Source organism: Muscardinus avellanarius (genome assembly GCF_963383645.1).
Source record: "Muscardinus avellanarius genome assembly, chromosome: 7".
NCBI classification, from domain to species: Eukaryota; Metazoa; Chordata; class Mammalia; order Rodentia; family Gliridae; genus Muscardinus; species Muscardinus avellanarius.
Window position 1 is genome coordinate 112,102,520 of NC_137793.1, and position 25,114 is coordinate 112,127,633.

The window sequence follows — 25,114 nt, forward strand, 5'->3', positions numbered from 1 at the left end:
ATGGCAGTATATAAATTTATTTAATTTCTTCCCTTTTTTCATGATATTGGGGATTGAACCCAGGGGCATTCTACCTCTCAGCTACACTCCCAGCCCTATTTTTTATTCTTTACTTTGAAATGGGTCTCACTGAGTTGCAAAGGGCCTAGGTAGCTGAGGCTGGCCTCAAACTGCGATCCTCCTGTCTCAGCCTCCCAAATGCTGGGATTACAAGCATGCGCCACGATGCATAGCTTATTCAATTCCCTTTAACATATTTCTCTTAGTAAATAATTACTTATCTTGAAAATAAAAACGAGATATCTTATCCTTTTTGCCTCATTGAATCAACCTATAGACCAGAATTTATTCAAGATAGGAATTTTCACTATTAACAAGATTTCAGAGTTGGGCATGGTGGCGCATGTCTGTAATTCTAGTACTAAGTTCAAAGCCAGCCTCACCAACTAAGGGAGGCTGTATCAACTTAGCAAGACTCTGTTTCCAAATAAAATTAAAGTAGAGTTGGAAGTGTAGGATGGAGGTAGAATGCCCCTGGGTTCAATCCACAGCACCATAAAACAAAAAAAGATTGCATTAAAAAAAATTTCTATATTATCATCATCATAAATGTATAGAACATTTAAAATGGTTTCAGTGTTCTTGTTTATATGAGATTCTATTGAAAAAAAAACACTAAGGAGGGTCTAGTATAACTATGACTTTTTGCACATTTGCTTAAATATTGACTTTATCTAATGTAATGTAGAAAAGGATGGGCAGGCCTCCTCTAAAATCCTAGCTTGATTCTTAAAAGATACTGAAATACTTCTTTTTGACCTGGCTTCAACGAAGTTTGAAAGCTATAAAACATCATTCTTCACTTAACGTTTTTCATACTCTTGAAAAAAATCATTTATGACACTTAAAATTCAAATAACATTATATTGCTTCAGCTTGATGTGTTAAGAAATCCCCTGCTTTCTCTGTCTTGTTACTCATAAACTCATTTCCTGTTTTGTTTTGTTTTTCTTCATCTATAGTTTTTGGATGAAGAATTGAAAGTAGCTGGGAAATACAAAGGAAATGACTATAGCCAGTATTCTCCTTGGTCATGTGACACCATCGGCTCCTACATTGGAAGCAAAGATGCAAAACCCAAAGATGTGGCCGCAGGGAGCGTGGACGCGATGGTATGTGTGATGGCGGCACCGTGGTGGGTACAGGTCTGGACGGACTCGGCGTTTTCCCCAGCGCAAGTCGTTGAGCTTTGCCATTCAGGCCATGCTGTACTCCACAGTTAATTCATCTTGAGACTAGATGGTTCTTTTGTTTCATTGAGGTATAAATAAAAATCTTTGAGTATTAACCTCTGTGCCAGTAGCAACTTCCCAACAGTTGTTTAGAACTCAAGTTATTTTACGTAATTAATCAAGATCTTATACTTCTTTACCAAATATATTCAAATGCTAAACAGTTCTGAAGTTTAAAATAACAAAGTTAAACCTAGTGAATAAAAGTATTATTCGAGTCAGAATTGTAGCCACTCGACTTCATGTGAGCTATGACATGTTGAAAGTTTTTTAAGAAATGAATCTTGACAGGCTATAAGGCTGGAGGATTGCCAGTTTGAGGTCCACCTTGGCAACTTAGCAAGACCCTATCTCAAAGTAAAGGGGATGGGCTTGTGGTTCAGTGGCAGAGCACCCAGTAATGAAACTTCTTCCAGAAGCAGTTAATCTTAAGCCCTCTCATATATACCTCCTTAATCTTACTTGCCCCTTTTTTCTTCCCCATCAATAATCTCTATCCTGGGCTTAAGATTTGTCATTTTTGTGGATAACATTATCCCTACCTTTTTTATCTTTTGAGATGGTGTATCACTCTGTTGACCAGGCTGGCCTTAAGGCCTGGGCTCAAGCAGTCCTTCGGAGCCTGCTGAGTAGCTGGGGCTACTCCATCCCAGCCTAAATACTTTTCTTAAACAATGTTGTCAGCCCGGGGTGGTGGCGCACATTTATAATCCCAGTAGGTGGAGGCTGAGACAAGAGGATTGCAGGGTCACTTGGCAGCCAGCCTCAGCTACTTAGTGAGGCCCTCTGCAACATGGTAAGACCCTGTCAAAATAAAGAATAAAGCCAGGCCTGGTGGTGCGTGATTATAATCCTAGCATTTGGGAGGTTGAGACAGGAGGATCATGGTTTGCGGACAGCCTCAGCTACTTAGGGCCTTTGCAACTCACTGAGACCCTGTTTCAAAATAAAGAACCAAGCCGGGCGTGGTGGTGCATGCTTGTAATCCCCGCGCTTGGGAGGCAGAGTCAGGAGGATCGCGCTGGTTCGGAGACAGCCTCGCTGGCTTAAGAGACCCTGTTTCCACATAAAGAAGTTAAAAAATAGGTCTGGGAGTGTAGCCCAGATGTAGAAGGGCTTCCAGGAACCCAGTACCACCAAAAAAAAAAAAAAGAATAAAAAATAGGGCTAGGGTGTAGCTCAGAGGTAGAATCCCCCTGGGTTCCATCCTAAGTACTGCAAAAAAAAAAAAAAAAGAATAAAAAAATAAAGTCAGGGGTATAACTTGGAAATAGAATGTCCCTGGGTCCTGTCTGTAGTACTACCAAAAAAAAAAAGTTGCCCTATGAGTTTATAGTCTTTATATGAATAGTGTTCTTTAACTTGGATTTTTACTCTGCGTTGTTTTTGAGGTTTATTTACATTTACACTCATAGCTCAGGTTTATTCATTTCAACTGATATTTTATCAGATATTATGTGATAACTCATAATGTATAACATATACAATAACTTTTGTATTGAGAATTTAGGCTGTTTTTTATTTTTCACTATTATTTATAAAGCTATAGTGAATGTTCTTACGTATGTCTCCATGTGCACATGCATAAAAGTTAGGCTTAGAAGTGGTATTTCTAAGCCAGGTGTGTTGGTGACTTGTAATCCCAATATTTGGGAGGCTGAGACAGAAGGTTCCAGGTTCGAAGCCAGCCTCAGCTACTTAGTGAGAGTCTCTGCAACTTAATGAGACCTTGTTTCAAAATAAGGAGTAAAAAATAGGGCCAGGAGTATAGCTCGAAGGTAGAATGCCCCTGAGTCCCGTCCCCAGTACCACACACACACACAAAAAGTAGTATTTCTTAGCAGGTCGTGGTGGTACACACCTATACTTGGGAGGCTGAAACAAGAGGATTGCAGGATCAAGGCCAGCATCAGCAATCTATCAAGACCTTGCTTCAGAACAAAAAATGAACAAGGGCTGTAGGTATATCTTGAGGTAGAATGCCTCTGAATTCAGTTCTCAGTACAACAACAACAACAACAAAAGTAGTATTTTGAGGGTGAAAGGTGTGCCTTAATATTATTAACCCATTTGCCCTTGTTAACTCTAAAATGGATGCTTAAAGCTGGGCATGGTGGCGCACGCTTGTAATTCCTGCACTTGGGAGGCTGAGACAGGAAGATCGTGCAGGTTAGAAGCCAGCCTCAGCTGGCTTGACCCTGTTTCCAAATAAAATATATATTAAAAAAAAAATAGGTCTGGGAGTGTAGCCTGGAGGTAGAATGCCCCTTGGTTCCATCCCTAGTACCGCAAATAAATAAATAAATACATACATACATACATACATACATACTTAGATTGTTATATAGGTTTTCATAGATAAATACCTAATGGGTGAGAAAATTCCAGTTCTCAATAATAGAAAAGAAGACGGGCTGGGCATGTTGGTACATGCCTGAAATTCCAGCAACTTGGGAGACTGAGGCAAAAGGATTGTAAGTTTGAAGACAGCCGGGACAACTTAGCAAGACCCTGTCTCAGCGTAAAAAAAAAAAAATTTACACAGGACTGGGGATGTAGCTCAGTGCCCTGGGCTCAGTCCTTAGTACTGTAAAACATAAAAAGACATAGAGGCTGCTCGCACTGTAAAGAACAAAACGATTATCTGTAACGTAGATACAAGTAGATGATCGCTCCCAAAAGATCGAAGGAAGCTGTAGAGGAGGAAGTGCAGAGAAGCCTTCAGGGTTAGCGTAGCTCAGTAGTAGAGCACTTGCCCAGCACAGGGGAGGCGCTGGTCCCGAGTCCATCACTGCGAAGTAAGCGCAAGCCTCTCTGTCTCTACACCCAGGTACAGGTGTGTTTGTGGTGTGATTAGGGCATACCATGTTTAGGTTGTAGTAAGCCTATCAGTGGAGTGAGATGAGGAAGTGGGATTGTTAGGAAGCCTTGCTTTGTACTTTGCTTTCAGAAAGGGTCACTACAGAGCCGGGCGTGGTGGCGCACACTCCTCGTCCACCACTGGGAGGCGGAGACCGGAGGATCATGGTTCGTGGACAGACTCAGCTACTTAGCGAGGCCCTTTGCAAACTCAGTGAGATCCTGTTTCGAAATAAAGAATAAAAAATAATGCTGAGGGTGTAGCTCAGAGGTAGAAATTCCCCTGGCTTCATCCCCAGTGCTGCAAAAAAAAAAATAAAAGGTAATTACATTAAAATAACATAAATATTATCAAAATAAGTCTAATTTTCTTAAACACTTTAAGAATTGAAAAGTATTTAACTCTGTCTTAGGGAATTAAAAATCTTGCAAATAGCCGGGCGTGGTGGCGCACGCTTGTCATCCCTGCGCCTGGGAGGTGGAGACAGGAGGATCACGGTGGTTCGAAGCCAGCCTCGTTGGCTTAAGAGACCCTGTTTCCAAAAATAAAATAGGTCTGGGAGTGTAGCCTGGAGGTAGAAGGGCTTCCAGGAACCCCAGTACCACAAAAAAAAAAAAAATCTTCCAAATAGGTGAAAGAAGTCCAACCCAGTGCCTCTCAAAAATTAATGTACACTTGAATTAGTTAAGGATCGTTGTATATATAGACATAAGTGTATTTGTGTGTGTGTGACATATATCATGTGTATAGGGATAAATATATGTGCTGAGCACGCAATAAATATATATTTGTGCTGACATTTGGCTGTAATCACAGCTACTCAGGAGGCTGAAGCAAGAAGATGGCAAATTTGAGGCTGGCCTGGGCAACTTAGCTAGACAGTCTCAAAATAAAAAGGGCTGAGGATGTAGTGCAGTGGGAAAGCACTTGCCCAGCATCTGTGAGGCCCTGGGTTCAGTCTCCAGTACCATAAAAAAGTCTGTGTGTACTTGGTCCTGATGTAAAAGATATTTCTTACTGTAGGAAATGGTCAAAGGTTTAAAAAAACAGTATTTTATATGACAACCAAAGGCAACTAGTAATTTCAGTCTTACCAATAAAAATACTATGCCCTTACTTAATCTTCCTACAGAGCTAGAGAAAATTAGAGTGTGGGGTAGACTTCTCATTTGCTCTTTCACCAGAACGTGGAGAGTAAAGGCATGCGAGAGCAGCGATTGGATCTACAGAGAAGAGCGGTGGAGACCAGTGATGACGACCTCATCCCATTTGGAGACAGACCAACAGTGTCCCGTTTTGGTGCCATCTCTCGAACTTCCAAAACGATGTATCAGGGTGCAGGTCCAATGCAGGCTGTGGCCCCTCAGGGAGTACCCACAAAACCTGTTGGCATCTCAGGTAGGATTCTCGGGGTGTGCCAGTCTTGGTAGCCATGATTCCCAGGACACCCTCTTCCCTGCTTACTATCTGCTTTCTGCAGTCTTCCAAGGCAGTAATTTTCAAACTTCTATAGACTTGTTCCTGTAAGAAAGATAATTAAGCCGGGTGTGGTGGAGCACGTTTGTAATCCCAGTACTTTGGAGGCTGAGACAGGAGGAACTCACGGGTTCAAAGCCAGCCTCAACTACTTAGGCTCTCAGCACCTTAGTGAGACCCTGTTTCCAAATAAAAATATAAAATAGGAGGCAGGTATAGTGGTGCATGCTTGTAATCCCTGCGCTTGGGAGGCTGAGACAGAAGGATCTCATAGGTTTGAAGCCACCCTCAGCTAATTAGTGAGGCTATCGGCAACTTATTGAGACCCTGTTTCCAAATAAAAGTATAAAATAGGTCTGGGAGTATAGCCCAGAGGTAGAAAGCCCCTGGGCCCCCAGTATCACACACAGACACAAAAAAACCAAATCATTTGTGTGTGTGTGTGTGTGTACATATGCACACATTTATTTGTTTATTTATTTATTTATTATTTATTTATATAAATAGGTCTGGGAGTGTAGCCCAGAGGTAGAAGGTTCCTGGATTCCATCCCCAGTACAACAACAAAACAAAAGAAAGAAAGAAAAAAAAATTAAAACCAGAGAATTCTAAGAATATAAACTAAAATGTTCATATATTATGATTGCCTATGTTTTGTTTTGTTTTGTTTTGTTTTTCTGAAAATAGCTTCATTATTAGCCAGGTGGGGTGGCCCATGCTTTTAATCCCAGTACTTGGGAGGGTAAGACAAGATGATCGCCGTTCACAGCCAGCCTCAGCTACTTAGTAAGACCTTATTTCAAAATAATAAAAAGGGCTGGAGGTATAACTCAGAGGTAAACTGCTCTTGAGTCTATCCCAGCACCACAGAGAAAGGCATTTTTATTATAAAACTTTTCATACAGAAGAAAAGAAAATATAAAAACTGAAGGTTGCGTTGGGAAGATACAAATATTAGCACTCTTACACTTTGGTAGTGAGTTTTTCTGACAGCTGTGTGCAGAGTCTGCGTGTGCCTGTTAGATAATGGGCATCTCAGAAGAAGCGTCAACACTGAGCGTCTCACCACAGTGCGACGCCTCCCTCTCTTCCAGATTACAGTCCATGTGGAGCCCACAGTGGCTGGGGAGGGTCTCCATACTCACCTCATCAAAACGCAGCTTCTCAGGGACACTTCAGTGAGAGGTATGTCTCTCTTTTTGCTTGTGTAATTCTGAAAAAGCTTTCTGCTTCTCTTTGTTTTTCTGGTCAGTAATATTTTCACAAATAAAATTTGAAAATTCTCTTCATGCTCTCTCACAAAAGGGAACGAGTATCCATGCCAGAAGTGGCCAGTCATGGGAAACCCCTTCCATCAGCCGAGAGAGAACAGCTTCGACTGGAGCTGCAGCAGCTGAACCATCAGATCAGCCAGCAGACCCAGCTCCGCGGACTAGAGGTGCCAGTCCCCAGATCCAGTGCAGGCCATCTCGGGGGTTCTCAGAGCTCTGAGAGAACTTGGAGATGCTATGAACACAGACTTTATAGTCTTTCTCTTAAGAATACAGATGTCTTTTCTTCAAGAAATTTAGAACTAGGTTCGGTTCTAAGATAATAGGAAATAGAATTATTCCTACCCAAGAATAGAGAACATATTATCTATAATTTCCCAGCTGGAAATAGTCATCCTCATATTCCAGGATGACTCATTTAAGTTCAAGGTAGACTTTTTTTTTTTGGCAGTACCGGGGATGGAACCCATGGGCATTCATCTCTGAGCTACACTCCCAGACCTATTTTTTATTATTATTATTATTTTTTTTTAAACGGGGTCTCATGAGTTGCAAAGGGCCTCACTAAGTAGCTGAGGCTGTCCGTGAACCATATTCCTCCTGTCTCAGCCTCCCAAATGCTGGGTTTTCTAGTGTGCGCCACCATGCTTGGCTTGCCTTTTGTCGGGGGGGGGGGGGGTGCTGGAGGACAGAACCCAGGGACATTGTACCTCCAAGCTATAACCCCAGCCCTATTTTTATTTTTTGTTTTGAAACAAAGTCTCTCTAAGTTGTGGAGGACCTCATTAAGTAGCTAAGGCTAGCCATGAACCTGTGATCCTCCTGTCTCAGCTTCTCAAGTACTGGGATTACAAGACGGTTCCACCACTCCCGGCTATCCCATCCCTTTTTATTTTTTTATTTTAAAAAGGTCTAAGTTATTGAGAGTCTTCACTGTGTTGTTGAGCTGGCCTTGAACCTCCCAAGTATTGGGATCGTAGACATGGGCCCCCATACCCAGTGACTTCTCTTTATTTTTTTTGGGGGGGTGGTACTGGGGTTCCTGGAAACCCTTCTACCTCCGGGCTACACTCCCAGACCTATTTTTATATTTTTATTTGGAAACAGGGTCTCTTAAGCAAATGGGGCTGGCTTCAAACCAGCGTGATCCTCCTGTCTCCACCTCCCAAGCCGCAGGGATTACTCTTTCAGATAAGAAAATAAGAGTAATTTATGGTTAGGAATGGTGGCATATGCCTGTAATCTCAGTAGCTTGAGAGACTAAGGCAGGAGGATTATAAGTTCTAGGTCAGGTTAGGCAACTTAGTGAGACCCTCTCAAATTTTAAAAAATAAGATTAAAGGGCTGGGGTCCATGCATGATGGCACATGCCTATAATCCCAGTACTTGGGGGACTGAGACAGAAATTCTCAAGTTTCCAAGGCCAGGATACCCTCATTTAGTGAAGCCCTATTTCAAAATTAAAAATAGCGTAGGGCTGGGGTTGTGGCTCAGGTAGCATGCCCCTGGGTTTGGTCCCCAGCAGCAAAAGAGGAGGGAGGGGCTGGGGCGTAGCCCGGTTGGTGAAGCACCGTGTTCATTCCATGCCTGAGACAAAATTACTGTTGGTACTCAGTAAAGTTAAATCCCCTGATTTTTCTTTTTTCTTTTTTTAATTCAAATAGTACTTAAAGAGATTGGGCCTTACAGTTGCATTATTTTTATTACATACCTGGGTGGTAAATATAAGTTGCTGTGGTCTGAAATCGGACCTGGTTCTTCTGTGCGTGGTTACAGAGTATGTTGAGTTGTATATGTGCTTGACTTTAAACACCAGGCTGTCAGCAACAGACTGGTGTTGCAGAGGGAGGCAAACACCCTTGCTGGCCTGCCACAGCCCCCCCCACCGCCTCCAAAGTGGCCTGCGATGATCTCAAGTGAGCAGCTGAGCTTGGAACTACACCAGGTGGAGAGGGAAATCGGGAAGAGGACGCGGGAGCTAAGCATGGTGAGTGCTGTGTCGGAAGGGAAGGGGCAGTGCCGTCTTTGTGGCTCTGCTCTGGCCTGCGGTCCTGGGAGCTTCCGGAGCTCCTCCCAGGCGCTCCTGTGGAGCTCCTCCCAGGCGCTCCTGTGGTGGCGCTCGCGCGGCCCCATCATCGAGGCCGCCGCTGCCTTCCTGCCGTACCCTTCCCCCTCGTGCCCATCTGGCTGAGGCTGTGTTTTGACACAGACCTCTCTGTTCATTTCAGGAGAAACAAGGTCGTTATTGGGATTGTCTTAAATTTCTGCTCACCTTACTGACGGAGCAGCAGATGGAATGGTTTACTGTTTGGGACGGTTTTTATGTTCTTAAAGATGTGTTCATTAAGGAACAGTCTGGCTTTCGTAGCCTTGAAGTCCTCCATGCTTGTGGCTATGAGAGAGGCAGCCTGCTCCCTGTTGCCCTGCCAGCCTCTCTGTGGCCATGCGCGGCGCCCTCCCCTCTTCCCAGCGCGCGTCCTGAGCAGGTGGGCTGTGCTGCTCGCTGGGGGATGTGTCCTTCCATTTGTTCTCGTCATAGAACTAGAATGATTTCTGCTTCATCAGTTTGTGTTAGTATTTAGCACCATGAAATAGAAGATAACTGACTTTAATTTTCTTTGTTTCAAAGGAAAACCAGTGTTCTCTGGACATGAAAAACAAATTGAATACAAGTAAGCAAGCAGAAAATGGACAACCAGAACCACAGAACAAGGTTCCAGCTGAAGACCTTACGCTGACATTCAGGTAAGGAAAGAGATGTTTTTTGTTTGTTTGTTTTGTTTTTTGTTTTGTTTTGTGGTGCTGGGGATGGAACCGAGGGCCATTCTACCTCCGAGCTATACCCCCCAGCCCTATATTTTTATTCTTTATTTTGAAGCAAGGTCTCACTGAGTTGCAGAGGGCCCCACTAAGTAGTTGAGGCTGGCCATGAACCCAGATCCTACTGTCTCAGACTCCCAAGTACTGGGATTACAAGTGTCGCCACCACACTGGCTCATTAAACTACATATAAAAGTGAAATGCCCGAGCATGTTGGCACACACCTGTAATCCCAGCTACTGGAGAGCCGAGCCAGGAGGATCAAAGGTGGCTGTGTTTTTGTGTCTTTTACCACACTGGGGAATGAACACAGGTCCTCACATATGCTAGGCAAGTGCTCTGCCACTAAGCTGTATCCCCAGTGGGATTGTAGGTTTGAGGCAGCACGCAGCAACTTAGCAAGACCCTGTCTCAAATAAAAAATAAAATAAAGAGCCGGGCGTGGTGGCGCACACTTGTAATCCCACGCTTGGGAGGCAGAGACAGTAGGATTGCACAGGTTCAAAGCTAGCCACGCTGGCTTAAGAGACCCTGTTTCCAAATAAAAATATTTTTTAAAAATGGGTGTCTGGGAGTGTAGCCCAGAGGTAGAAGGGTTTCCAGGAACCCCAGTACCACCCAAAACATAAAATAAAAAGGATAGGGTTGTAGCTCAGAGGCAGAATGCCCCTGATTTCAATTCCCAGACACACACACACACACACACACACACACACACACACACACACACACACATTAATTGAAAAATAATTTCCTAGGGTTGGGAATGTAGCCCAAGGGTAGAATACTTGAGTTTAATCTTTAGCACTTCAAAAAATAATAATTTTCAATACTATTAAACCTGCTAAATCACGGATCAGGTACTTTTTCTTAAAGACCAAGTAATAAATCCCTAAGGTATAGGCCTCTTGTTGCAACTTTTAACTGAGCCCCTTGTAAAAACAGCAGTAGACAATATGTAAACAAACGGGCAGGCTGTGTTCCAGTAAAACCATTGACTTTGTTGACCCATTGCTAAAACATGAATGAGAAATTATAAATTAGAATTTGGAAGCCATTCACCTGTTTTTATATAATGGTAAATGATAGGCCCTATTGATTTTTTTCTTTTTTTGTGGTACTAGGGATTGAACCCAGAGGCACTCTACCTCCGAGTTACAGCTCCAGCCCTTTTGTTTGTTTTGCTTTTGAAACAGGGCCTCACTAGGTTGCTAAGAGTTGCTGAGGCTGGTCTCAAACCTGGGATCCTTCTGTCTCAGCCTTCCGAGTACTAGGATTACAGGCATGTGCTGTCACGCCCGACTCCATTGGTTTTCTCTAAGTTATCCTTGTTCTCTTTCCTTTATAAAGATAAGAATCTTTTCATGTTATTTTGTCTTTTCAATGTGAACAGTGATATACCTAATGGATCAGCCTTGACACAAGAGAATATCAGCCTCCTGTCCAGCAAGACCACCTCTCTGAGCCTCTCGGAAGACCCAGGAGCGGGAGGGGGCGACACGGACTCCCAGAGATCAGGAGTTGCTCCCACCTCCGCTCCCTGAAATACGAGGAGTCCTAGCTTCATCTTCTGCTCCTAATCAGCTCGTGGGGCAGGGGGCAGAAGAACAGATAACTTCTAAGTGTTTTCTCTGAGAGTAGTCAGAGAAAACCAGGAAAAGCACCGGAGGCAATGTGCACAAACACCACTACTAAAAACAAACCCTGCACATAGTTCACATTAGTGCATTTTTTAATTTAAAGAAAAGAAATTAGCAGTATCTGCAAGCAATTCAGATTAAATTTGTTTTTGTTCTGTGAATGAACTTTATTTTAATAACTTTGGACGCCTTGGAACCAGGGCTTTAAAAAAAGAAGAAGATATTATATATACACTCTGTTCGATTAATTGTATGATCTTAATGAAGTAGGTTTTTCTTGTATTTTGGTATTATTACATACCCAGTGTATAATTCTTTATCCCCAGTCCTTATCAACCCTCACCATCCCATAATCTACAACAGACAAAAAGCACCGGCTTTTCTGAGAATACTGTGGTGCTTGAAAAACAGAGACAGTAATAGACTGAGTTATTAGAATATGTGCAGCAGACTACATTTTCTCAGAAGTGTTATTTGGAGTTTTTTCTTTTATGGATCATTAGTTCATGGATAGATATGTTTTTCTTAAGACATTGGAACTTTTTATTATTGTTTGGGAGGGTTTTTATTTTTCAGCTTTTAGAGAGATAATTAAGAGTTCATTTTTGGGGTAAGGATCCTTCATGTTCTCTTGACATCATCAGAAAGCCACTGTGGTGTTGTGTTTGCCTAGATTCCCATGAAGATTCAGAATGAACTGTAACGTGTTAGCACTAAAAGTACACAATGTATTGCTATGCTGAGCTCATGTTGGACATTTGGAGCTTTGCTTTCCAAATTAAACTTTTTCTAAAGTCATAAAATGCTTAAAAACCAGGACAACTGGCCATGTTTTAAAAACTGTTAAGACTTGAAGTATTTTATGTTTTGTTTTACTCTCAGAATCTAAAAGCATAAAGTAAAATTCCTGAATATTGGATCCTCCAGGGCTTCGAAGAGATTTGGTAAATAAATACAAACCGCCTGAGCCCCAAGGGGAGTTTATGAATTGATCGCTCGTTGCTGCTCAGCATTATTAGCATAAATAGGTAGTAAATATCTTGAAGTCAGTTTCCATAGACTGCTTTCCAGCATTCAAAAACTTCCCCCATAAAAAGAGTGAGGAAGATTTTATTGAGTTCTGCTGCATATATTCTGATGCCATGAGTCTATACTCGCCTGAGCCCGAGAAAACGTGTCTCGTGGAGATTGTGTCACTCTCACTCTCCATCCCTGTTTGCCTGACGTTTTCAGTTTCCCTCTCCGGATTATACTACTAAATCAGAAAGCACTGGTTGTGTAATAAGCTACTGCGTTGCTTTGGTTGGGTAAAAGCAAACGTTTGTATTTTTCTTGTTTCTTATATCTTAACCCTTAACTCCTGCTGAGGCCACAACAGCCTCAGTCTAAGCTCTGTGTCCATTTGTTAACTGAAACAACCGGGGAGGGGTGGGGGGTGCAGTCCTGCCATTGCCTACCAGTAGGAGAGTCCAGACAGAACACTCTCTTGAGTAGCGACAATTTAATTTGCCCAGTCAAGGCACCGTGTTTATATACTATTTCACATTGAATTTGATTATGCCCTACAGACCTGGCTGGTCAAGGATTTGATATACACATATTGGCTTGGGATTCGAGCTTTCTTTTTTATTTAAATAAAATTTATATATATATTATATATATATACATATATACATAGCTATATCTGTATATATATTGGTATGTTTTAAGGATGTCTTCGCCTGAGCGCAGCTGTTGCGGTCAAGTGACTGATTGGGAGGTAAAAGCCCTGAATGCAGGTGAGGCGTGTTTTCAGTTGATACACACATTTTCCTTTTTTAAATATATAATCATATTTTTTTTGGCCTTTTTTCCCCACTTAATTAAAAACCCTCTCTCTATTTTAAATACTCACTGTTTATTGGGAGAAGGAAAGAGACTTGATACATCTGACAGAGTTTTCATTTCTCTGCATACCTATAAAAGGCAACATTGTTGACCTCCAACCTTCTGTAGGCAAATTTGGACAGGTCTTCTCCTTTGGACGTGTCAGATAATTCCTGAGTTATGGAATGGGTCTGGAATTGGAAAAGAATTATGGGTATTGGTTTTGTTAAAGTTCAGAGTAAAAGTAAAGTTCCATTTTGGTTGCTTTGAAACCCCTGATAGTTCAAATTCTGTTATTTTTGTACTTATTTTCTCCAAATACACTAATGTCTCTCCTTTTTTTTTTCCTTAACGTATTCTCATTTGGAGGCAAAACTGTTCAACTCAATCTGGAATTCTAGGTGAGCCCGTTCAAGGTCCCATACTCCAGAGGCAGTGTGATGGGGTAGAAAGGCAGAAGAGTCTGTTATCCTGTTGTGCCTACAGTTTAGCATTCTTAAATTGGTTATTCTGCCTTCCCTAGTGGAGATTCTTACAGCTTTCCTAGTGCCCACCAGCAGGCTTAGGAATTCAATTAAAAAAAAAAAAAACCTGGGGGCGGGGTATTTTAGTTTTTTCCTTTCTCTGTAATACACTTCATGTAATGAGGAGCCAGTAAAGGTGAATGGCCTTTGGGCATAACTACTTAACTTTTCAACGGCTTTTTATTAAATGGGAAAGCATTGTTTTCTGGGCTTTTTTTTTTTTTTTTTTTTTTTGGTCTTTTTAGTTTTATTTGTGCCTTTATGGACATTAAGAAGTAAAACCAATCAGGAAACATAGTTGTTGTGCTTTCTTATTTAAATACTACATTTCTTCTGAAAATGGCTTTGCTTTTCACTGAATTCGAGATTTGGACAATTCAAATGAACACGGACAGTTCTGGAAGAGTGAAGAGGGGAGTAGTGCGCTTTGTGTTCACTTTTACTCAGCCGCGAAGCCAGGATTGTTACAGCACGGAATAGGAAGATATGTTAGCTTATTAGTGTTTCCAGGGGCCTCTGGAAGAGTGTAGACAAACTGGGGATAAGACACCCAGCTCGGTTTACATCTGGTTCTTTTGCCTGATTGAGATATTGTCACAGTCCAGTAGCTGCCCGTCCTGGGCAGAGCCTCAAGTGTCCAAAGGTCCATCCGCTTTCATTTCTAATTGAAAGGAAGTTAGTAATAGCATAGGTTTCTGAAATTCCAAGTTCTAGATTTAAGATGATATGACATTATTCTTAATGTCAGCTACTCAGAAGGTGTAAAAGTTTGCTTGGCACCGGATTAAAGTGGGCGATTCCCTTCTCCCATTTTAATTCCTTCCTTTTTCCCATTCTTTCCCATGCATTCTTTTGCCTAAAAGATTGGAAACTGGCATGATTCTCATTCGCTATTTCGCATATATTACTCCATCAGACTTCCCATGGGTCTTCAGTGTTGGAGCTCAAATTTTAATTTCTGTCCATGTCTTTTTTTTTTTCTGGCCCTTTTCCATTCTGCAGTTTCCCCTCGACTTACCCACTGCCCTTCCCAATCTGTAACAGTGACAGTTTGCTGCCTCAAAACAGAGCATTCAAATGAATTCGCTCAGCCAATAACTTCTGTGAAGTTGCCTTTTCTAATGGTGTTATTACTCAGTGATGCACAGATGTGGTGTTTGCCCTACTGGTAGGCAAACAAAGGTCTGGAGAAAAATGGTAACCTGCTGTTTTCTTGAAAGGAGAGCCAAAGACTTGTGTTTTACTGTTTTGGTTTGGGGGAAGTAGTAGCCATTTTGATTGTGAAAACTTTTAGTATTTGTGAGTTGATTGTACTGTTTAGATTTGTCAAAAGTTAACTGTTAACATTACTTGGCTTTATAAAATGTAAAAGTAATGAAAAAGAATCAGTTTCTCCAAACGAATGAATGTCATCTCACGGTATCTTGTGAGAGCACCTCCTCTGCCCCTGCTTCTTGAGATTGTCTTGTTAAGGAAGCTTCTCCCTCGGTTTTATGTCTTTCCCTGGTGCCTATAAGATGATGCCCTGTCTTCTAGTGTGGCCAGGGTGTGGGGCTGGGTAATCTTCAGCATGTGGCTGGTGAGCAATAATTATAGTCAGAGTATGTGCAGATTCAAAGAAGAGTAGATGCATACTAAGGACTCAGCTGCTGTTAACTTACGTGTACAAATGGTGGTGGGTGGAAGTCTCACGGTCTTTTTCCACTTTCTCTTTGATTACTTTAAAGAACTGAGTAAAGTTTTCATATGTAAATTTATCTATAAAAACTGCCTGTAATGATTACATTTCATTATAAGAAGTGGGCTAATTACTTTTTAGGAGAAATTAACAGCCTGACTAAAAATTAACTACAGTGTTTACTTAGATTTTTTAACCCTAAAAGAGTCCAAGTATGTTAAAGTTTTAATTGGTTATGCACAGGTTATCTCTTTCTCTGACAATAAAAATCAACCAGAAGCTGGGTGTGGTGACGCACACCTGTAATCCCAGTACTTGGGAAGCTGAAACAGGAGGATTGCAGGTTTGAGGCTAGCCTCAGCAACTTTGCGAGACCCTGTTTTCAAATAAAAAATAAGGGTTGAAAGTGTAGCTCAGAGATTAGACCACTCGGGTTCAATCTCAATACCAGAATAAAAAATAAGTCAAATAGAGCCTACTAATCTAAAAACAAATTTTACTCTCAGCTTTAGGAATGGAACGAACACGCAGTCTACTCCTGTTCCCATGTTGCCTGCATATCCATACCTTTCTACCGTGGATAATTCTGACTTTTATATTTATTTGTTTCTTCTGCTCAGCTTTATGAATTTTTTCTGCTGAAATGACTTATTGGGAATTGGAGGTGAATTACAGTTAATTTTATTGTTTTTAAAATTCTCAATTTAGCTTTTCTGAGCCACTTCAAAAAAGCTGTTTTGGTCAAAAGATTTGGAACTTTAAGATTTTATTTTTGTGATTGCTAAAGGCGTTTTCACAAGTAGTAGATTCTAATTGATAATAAGCACTAGCTTGAATGTTAAATTAATAAGAAACTGCCCAAACCAGGAATAAGTGACACCTGTTAAAGTAAGTGTGTCCCCAGTAGGTGGGTTCTCAACTGCACTGGACCAGGCGGGTCGTCGTGACACGGACTCACCCCTGCCTCTGGAACCTGCCCTCTGGATTTTCAGCCAAACACTGAATTTCCCCTAAACCTTATCCCTGAGTAAAAACATCCCTAGAGTTAACCTTCATTTTCATTAAGAAAGTAAGGTGCAATAACCCAAGATGAAGAACTTAAACCTCAAGATGATTTTGTGTCCAAAAATGTGTCTTTAGAAAAATGAAGTCTGTGGAGTTCGTTAGCCTGATGTGTCCTGTGCACTGAAAGCGGTGTGACTTCTTTTCTCGTATCGAGGTCTCGCTGTTTCTGGTTGATTTTTCTTTGCTTGTGTTTTTTTTTTTTGTTTGTTTGTTTTTTGGGTTTTTTTTAACTAAGCAGACAGAGCTCACAAGTCTTTGGCATCCATTTTAGGTTGTAACTTGAGTCATCCTGTAACTGGAAACTGTCAGGTGCCCCCACCCCAGTGAGTGAGTGAAAGGGCCAGGACAGGGTGGAGACAGGTCCTGGGTGGACGGCCGGCTTTTTCCCTTTGGCCTGATTTTTTAGACATTGCCATTTCTCCATTGATCGGCTTGACCTCTCGAATCCCGTCTGAAACCCATCAGAGAGGCCTGGGATTTAAGGGCACTTAAAGCTTCCTCTCTCATTGTTACCTTCTTTATTCCACCAAAACACTGTCCCGAGACAGTGTCTCCAGATGTATTGCTGGCTGAATTTTTATGCTTATCCCCTTTTTCATCCTTTTATCTTTTTCCCAACTTCTGAGAATTAAAAGAACTTGAAGGGAAAAAATTCTTTCGTGTGTTTGGTCATGAGCTTCATTATCTTACTTTATGATGAATCTATGTCTCTTTGAAACATGATGGACAGAGAAGTGGACTAAGGTAAACAGCAAGCCTTCACCCACTTGAAACGCGTCCCAGGTGTGAGGTTCCTGGGTGGCCTCGTCCCGCGACCCCCGCCCGCCGCCTTTTCCTCTGACTATGGTCACTCGGTCTTGAGGCTCATACCGGTCTCCCCGAGACATTCTGCAGTCGTTATCACCTTTTTGGGTGGATTTTATTTTGTTTTGTTTTATTTAAAAAAATAACTTTTTAACATTGATGCATATTTGCTTGGGGTAGAGCTTGTGTGATTTACCAATCGTATTGATTGTATTGACTGTGCTCTGCAGGTATATGTAACAAGACAGAGTCTAGGTTAATAAAGGAGCCCCTGAGATTTGAGTCAGGTTTAAGTGACTTTATGACATCACTTACAATTGTGGATATTAAGAATTCTGCCTCTTGTTCATAGAAATCAGTGCTAGACAAAATGCCATTTTTAAAAGATTTTCTTGCATTCCTGTCCCCACTGCCTCAGTCCCTGGTTATTTTCTGCCTGTCCCTACCCACCTGTTCAGGAATAAAAACATTGAGCCTTAAAGTGACAGCTGATTTTTAAATTGCCGAATTTTGTGAAATTTTATTTGTTTCCAAACATACCCAGTTTAAAAAAAAAAAAAGTTAAGACAAATGATCAACGGGTTGGAATTTCACAAAGCCGTGAGTGATTCCTTAGCATCTGGCAAACTGAGATCTTACGTGAAAACGTGATCTTCTGGAAGTTCTTTTGGAATAGGAAAAAGAACCCTGTTTGAAATGGACCATATCCTCTTTTTAATGTTTGATGTTCCCGATTTTTAAGCAAATGAGGTGAAAAAAAGAAGTAGGAGTATGTTGAGAGCAGCGGGCCTCTGGGTGTGAGTGAGTGGGTCCCCCGGCTTTGGGAGGACCAGGGCCGTGTGTTTCAGTTTTGTATTATCTGTGTGCATGTTGTTATATCACAGAAGCTACGTTTTGTTAAAATGCTGTTTCCTTTCTAATACCTTGAAAACCGACTCAGCCTCTTGTTGCTCCTAATTAGCGTTCAAGGCTCCCATGAGTTGCAGATAAAAGGATTTTCCTTAACAAGCAGAGGGAGGTGATTCACCTTTCGGATTGTAAATACACGAAGCGTCTACAGGTCTTTATCTGCTTTCTGTCAGCATTTATATTAAATGATAAATTAATGAGAAATGTGTGGTCTTTTTCTGTACATGAGTGTGCCATCTTACTCAACCCTTGGAATGTATTGTTACACCTCTTTATGGAAGTTTTTAGAGAAACATAGAAGTGTGTAACTTGCACAAGCACACACGTACTTGTAGTGGCCCTTGTGTGTGGACGTGCGCGAGCCCAGCCTGCGTGTGCTGCGGTCCGCGCCTGGCCTCCGGCGCGGTGGCTGTCGGGAAGGTGCTCTTGCTGTGACGCCAGGGCCAGCGCAGCACCTTGGTTTTGATGCCTCCCTGGGTTCGAGCTGCTCTGCCCGGGTACCTGTGCCTCCCTGAGGCGGAATTGACCATCTCAGTACTAGCCATTCTGCATTCCCGACACAGCTGCCGTTCCCGGCAGAGGCCAACTTGAAGTTTATTGTCTCCTAGAAACTAAACGCTAGTCAGCCCCTCGGTGGCAAGAGAAGCAAGGGGAGAGGTGGAGGGATTGTAGGTTGAAAAATTTAAGAAATACAAAACTTGCCGGGCGTGGTGGCGCACGCTTGTAATCCCAGCATTTGGGAGGCTGAGACTGGAGGATCACGGTTCACGGACAACCTCAGCTACTTGGTGAGGCCCTCTGCAACTCAGGGAGACCCAGTTTCAAAATAAAGAATATTTTGTGTAACTCGAAGGTAGAATGCCCCTGGGTTCCATCCCCACACCCGCAAAAAAAAAAAAAAACAAAAACAAATATAATGTGGACTGTTTGGATCACAGTTCTAATCAGTATACAAAGACGTTTTTATATTTGGGAAGTGTTAAGGGTAGGGCATAAGATCATGCCACCATAGAATGGAGGGTTTTCCAATGTGATAATGGCTGCCTCGAAAGCCTCCTTTGTGTGTGTGGTCCTGGGGACGGAGCCCAGGGAGCCCAGGGACATTCGACCTCCCGAGCTACAGCCCAGCCCTAGTTCTTATTCTTTGTTTTGAAACGGCCTCACTGAGTAGCAAAGGGCCTCACGAAGTAGCTGAAGGTGTCCTCAAATCAAGATCCTCCTGTCTCGGCCTCCCAATGCTGGGATCGCAAGACTGCGCCACCAGGACGCCCGGCTCCTCCCCCTCTCGCACCATCTGCAGCCCTTCCACCAATGAGCACGCAGTGAACTTCGGCCCCATGCCACTGTCCTGCTCAATCAAGAACACCCTTGCCCGCTTTTCCTGTTCCCATCATAATTCCTCTGCATAAGTAAGCCTTTGTCTTTTTTTTTTTTTTTTTAACATGACTTGATGAACTTTCCACTTAGAAAGTCGAAGTATTTTCTGTTAACAGGTCAGCAAAATGACTCGAGGTCTGGATTTCTCCAAACGCAAATGTTTACTGAGCGCCCGGGACATTTGAGGCCCACCCAGCGCTGTGTACACGGCATGTGTTCAATAAATATTTGCTGTCTTGATTTGATTTCCCTGAAACCCAAACTGAACTTTCTCGCTGTTGTGAGGAATGGGACAAATTCCAGTGAGATGTTGTGCAGCTCGTCTAAAAGCTGCCAAATGATAATGCAGGATTCATTTCGATAAACTTTTTCTCAACTTTTATTAGCATGTCACCACCACCCGACACTGGGAACCTGGGGACTCCCCTTTGTTTCTCTTTTTTTTTTTTTTTTTTTTTTGCATGTCTGGGATGGGACCAGGGGCATTCAACTCCGAGCTACACCCCCTGCCCTATTTTTTATTATATTGAAATAGGGTCTAAGTTGTGGAGGCCCTCACTAAGTAGCTGAGGCTGTCCTTGAACTGCGGTCCTTTCTCAGCCTCCTGAATACTGGGATTACAAGTGCGTGTTAACCACGCCCGGCTCCTTTGTTCTGATGCTGGATTTTTGGGCCAGGTTTGCGTGGAATCGTTAGGCTTTGAGTGAGTCGGTAACCACAAGAGGAGCGTGCCTAAGGTCCACTCTTACGCAGGGGTCGAGAGAGACCAGAGCAGCCCCTGGCGGGGTGCGCGGGCCAGGACCAGGTGATTGGCTGCTCGCAGGAGTTCCGAGCCCGGAGGCAGCTGGGAAAGAGGACTCGCTGGGAAGGACGACCTGAGGATGCCGGTGGTCACGTGCTGCTCCCCCTCTCCCTGGCTCCAGATGCCCAGACACACACTGTCCCTTCCGGCCTCCTGGAGTGGAGGAAGCCGGTGCCGTGCAGAAGCAGCAACCCCAACCAAATGCGGGCCTGAGAAAAGTTCTTAGGTCAGGCAAGGCGGCGCACATACCTGTATCCCAATACTTTGGGGGATTGAGACAGGAGAGTCAGAGGTTCAAGGCCTGCCTTAGTGACTTAGCAAGGACTCTCAGCAACTTAGCAAAACTCTAGTTTCAAAACCAAAAGGGAAACTGGGGTGGTGGCGTACGCTAATGCGGGATGTCCATCCGTCTGTCCGTCCTCTTTCTTTCATGTACTGGGGATTAGACCCAGGGCCATTTTACCTTTGAACTATACACCTAGCCCTTTTTATTTTGAAATAGGGTCTTGCTAAGCTGGGCGTGGTGGTGCCCACTTGTAATCCCAGCATTCGGGAGGCTGAGACCAGAGGATCGCTGTTTGCAGACAGCATCAGCTACTTAGGCCCGCTGCAATTCAGTGAGACCTGGTTTCAAAATAAAGAATAAAAAAAGAAATAGGGCAGGGGGTGTAGCTTGGTAGTCAAATGCCCCTGGGTTCCATCCCCAGACCCACCAAAAAAAAAAAAAAAAATGGAAGCTAGACATGGTGGCAGACACTTGTAATCTCAGCATTTCGGAGGCAGAGACAGGAGGATCGTGGCCAGCCTCAGCTACTTAGGCCCTTGAAACTCAGTGAGACCCTGTTTCAAAGTAAAAGAGTGGTAGAATGACCCTGGGTTCCATCCTCAGCGCGCGCACGCGCGCGCACACACACACACACACACACACACACACACACACACACACACACGGTAGAGTAGTGTACAGTCGGCAGGAGCTCTTTTGCCAGGCAGGGCTGGAGCGCGGCTCCCCACTGCCCCGGCCGAGCTCAGCCCAGGGCCTCCTGGTCCTGCGGCCTCCTCTCGCCAGCCACGGGCCTCGGTGCCCGGCAAGGCAGGACCTTTGGGCACAGATGATACAATGACGCGCTTCAAAAGCAAACTAGATCAAAAAGTTCAACGGGCACCCCTTCTGCTTCACTGTGATGGATTTCCTGTCCTGAAGTTCCCGTGATCGCAGCGACTTCCAGGAGCCCCGCCATGCGGGAAAGGGCAGCGCACCTGTGAACACGGCGCCGGCAAGCCCTGCGATACTGGTTTTGGCAAATGTCAACGAGGCAAATATAAATAAACCTGCCCTTTATCTCCTTTGGTTTGAATTAATCTCCCTGATAGCTAGTAAAAAAAAAAAAAAAAAACCAACACACACAAACATTTTATTTTTTGCTTTATCATGTGATAAGGGATGAGAGAGAGATGTTGGGGGCTGAACCAAGAAACATTCTACCTCTGAGCCACACCCTCAACTCTCTTATTTTTTATTTTATTATTTATGTATTTATTTTGTGGTGATGGGGATGGAGCCCAGGAGCATTCTGCCTCTGTCCCTCTTTCTGCCTCCAATTAAATGGTCTGTCTGTCTGTCAGTCTGTCTCTCTCTCTCTCTCTCTCTCTCACCCCTTGTCCGCCCCCTCAGTCCCCCCAGACAGATGATATGGCACTGAACAGGTCCAAGGCTTGACGTTTCTGGATGCTCAACTTATTCACTCATTTCTACCTCCTGGTTTGATGAACCAGAAGAAAAACAAAATCCTACAAAGCTCTCCAGAGTCAGGCATTTTCTAACCAAGTTGGAACTCACGAGGGGGTCGTTTCCCTTTTCTGTGAAGGCGAAGAGCCTTGGGGGCAGGAAGGGTGGCTCCTGTTCTCCCTGGGTCTCACTGAACTTTAACTTCACTGCTAATTAAACATCCCGCTCGGCCCTTGCTTAACCTGGGGTCTGGTCATCAGCCTTTGCCCTCAGTCCTCCCCGTGGACCAGGCCCTCCCCCACCCTGGCCTCTGGAACCACAGTCAGATTTAAAAGGAAGAACGAGTTTTCGGAGGGATTGCCTCAGACCACACTGCTCCCCCTGCCCAGCCCCGGCAAGAATCGCCACCATGGATTCTGCAGCTCCAGGGAGCAGGTAAGAGGGGCCGGGCGTGGTGGCGCACGCTTGTAATCCCAGCATTCGGGAGGCTGAGACAGGAGGATCACGGTTCACGGACAGCCTCGGCTACTTAGTGAGGCCTTTGCAACTTAGTGAGACCCTATTTCAAAATAAAGAATAAAACATAGGGCAGGGGTGTAGATTGGAGGTAGAATGTCCCTGGGTTCCATCCCCAGTACCACTAAAACAAAAAAGAAGGGCCAGCCCCCTCTGTGCCTGCACCCCTGTGTCCTCACCTCCCACACCCTTGGGAAGACCAGGCCATCTCCCCGAGCCCCAGACCCCCGACCCGCCGGGAAGCGGGGAAGGGCAGACAGCACCTCTAGCGCCCCCCCCCCCCACGCATCTTGGATCAGGCCGGTCCCTCAGCTACACCTCAGACTCCCGGCCCAAGAAGCAGGGGAGGGGCCGTCCATGCACAGAGATGCCCGCAGATTTAACTCCTGAAGACCTCCTAACCTGTTCCCTGTGCCTTTGCCCCTGGCCTCTCCTGCCCAGGGTCTCACTGACCTGCCCAGGTTTCGTGGAGAGACCCCTTCCCAGCCCTCCTGGCCCAGCTTGCCCTGGGAGGCCGAGGCCCATGGTGGGCTTTCTCTGTGCCTCACAGAGCTCCAAGGACAAGGGCCCAGAAGGCCCCGAGCTGAAGGCTCCCTCTCTGCCTGTCGCCCTGCCTTTCCTCCTCCTTCCCTGGCCCCACTTTCGCCCACTCCGCTCCTCTGTTCCCGAGCTGCACACTTGACATCAGAGCGTGAAAATACGCAAATTCTTGGGAGGCTGAGACTGGAGGATCACGATTTGCGGCCAGCCTCAGCTGCTGAGTGAGGCCCTTTGCAACTCAGTGAGACTTTGGGTTCCATCTCCAGTACCACCACCACCACAACAAAAAGCCGGGCGTGGTGGCGCACGCTTGCAATCCCAGCCCTTGGGAGGCAGAGACAGGAGGATCGCACAGGTTGGAAGCCAGCCTCAGCTACCTAGTGAGACCCTGTTTCCAAATAAAGTATAAAATAGGTCTGGGAGTATAGCCCAGAGGTAGAAAGCCCCTGGGTTCCACCCCAGTACCACACACACAAAATAAAATAAAAAATAAAAAAAGAATAAAAAAATAGGGCAGGGGTGTAGCTCAGAGGTAGAATGTCCCTGGGTTCCATCCCTAGTAACACACACACACACACACACACACACGCTGCCCTCTGCCCTAGCCAGCCTGGCTTGCCCTGCTTCCTGCCTCTACACCTGTCCCCCACCACAGGCAGGGAGAGCCTGAGAAGGCTCAGTGCCAGCTATGGACGCCCTGGCCACCTGGAGGAAGCTCCCCCTCCCCATCTTATCTACAGACGCAGTACAGACATGTAGCTACAGGTGGTGGTGCACACCTGGAATCCCAGTAGTTGGGTGGCTGAGACGGGAGGATCACAACCTCCCCACAATTTGGCAAGACCTTGTCTCAAAATAAAAAATAAAAAGGGCTGGGGGTAGCCAGGTGTGGTGGCACACCCTTAGCAAAGCCTTCACAACTCAGTGAGACCCTGTTTCAAAAATAAAAAAGACAGCCGGGCGTGGTGGCATGCGCTTGTAATCCCAGCGCTTGGGAGGCGGAGACAGGTGGATCGCGCAGGTTCGAAGCCAGCCGCACTGGTTTAAGAGACCCTGTTTCCAAATAAAAATATAAAAATAGGTCTGGGAGTGTAGCCCAGAGGTAAAAGGGCTTCCAGGAACCCCAGTACCACCAAAAAAAAATTAATAATAATAATAAATAAATAAATAAATAAATAAGACTAAGCCGGGCGTGGTGGCGCACGCTTGTAATCCCAGCATTCGGGAGGCTGAGACCAGAAGATTGCGGTTCGGAGACAGCCTCAGCCTGCTTAGTGAGGCCCTCTGCAACTCAGTGGGGGTGTAGCTCAGAGGTAGTCTGCCCCTGGGTTCCATCCTCAATAATATAAAAAATAGAAATAAAAACATCAGGCAATAAGAAAGAATGAAGCCAAGCGTGTTGGCACATATTTGTAATTCAGTACTTGGGAGGATGAAACAGGAGGATCAGAGGTTCACGGCCAGCCTGGGGAATAGCTATTTAATAAAAAAATTATTTGAGGCAGGATATGATTATATCCGGCTAAAATTGCTATTTCGAAGGATGATACTCATGTGGGAGCTGGGCGTGGTGGCCACACCTGTGATCCCAGAACTTGGGAGGTCGAGACAGGAGGGTGCGGGTTGGAGGCGGCATTCTCCGTCACTTAGTGATACTGCCTCAAAATACAATTTTTAAAAATGGCTCGATCACACAATGTTTCTAATAGCCATCAGCGGGTTCAGCTGTTGATTCGAGTCCGAGGGGCCTCTGCCCAGGCGGCGGGCCGACTGGTCCTGCGGAGTCGGGGCTAGCCTGGGGTGCTCCAGCCTCCAGGTCTGAGGTGGCCGGGGCGGGTCTCCAGCCCGGCTCAACTCCGCCTTCTGTGCCCGCAGGAAAGCCTGGCTTCTCTGCTTGCTGCTGGCGGGCGTCTGGGGCTGCGTGGCCAGCCAGGGGAGCCCCGTG

The 25,114-nt window shown here is 44.6% G+C and overlaps 1 protein-coding gene across 2 annotated transcripts in view; it reads left to right on the plus strand.

Annotated features, from left to right (window-relative positions):
- RC3H1 (ring finger and CCCH-type domains 1) overlaps nucleotides 1-11,263 on the plus strand; it is a gene marked incomplete at both ends in the record, with an annotated part of 52,674 nt that extends 41,411 nt beyond the window's left edge. Inside the window, 7 exons of one of the 2 annotated variants that reach the window (XM_080698527.1) lie at nucleotides 1,023-1,172; nucleotides 5,337-5,550; nucleotides 6,723-6,813; nucleotides 6,934-7,066; nucleotides 8,716-8,886; nucleotides 9,529-9,644; nucleotides 11,113-11,263. In XM_080698527.1, coding sequence (XP_080554653.1) covers nucleotides 1,023-1,172; nucleotides 5,337-5,550; nucleotides 6,723-6,813; nucleotides 6,934-7,066; nucleotides 8,716-8,886; nucleotides 9,529-9,644; nucleotides 11,113-11,263 — 1,026 coding nt within the window. The remainder of the gene's footprint in view (nucleotides 1-1,022; nucleotides 1,173-5,336; nucleotides 5,551-6,722; nucleotides 6,814-6,933; nucleotides 7,067-8,715; nucleotides 8,887-9,528; nucleotides 9,645-11,112) is intronic. The other variant, XM_080698528.1, reaches the window with a different exon arrangement.
- Nucleotides 11,264-25,114: the final 13,851 nt, after the last annotated feature.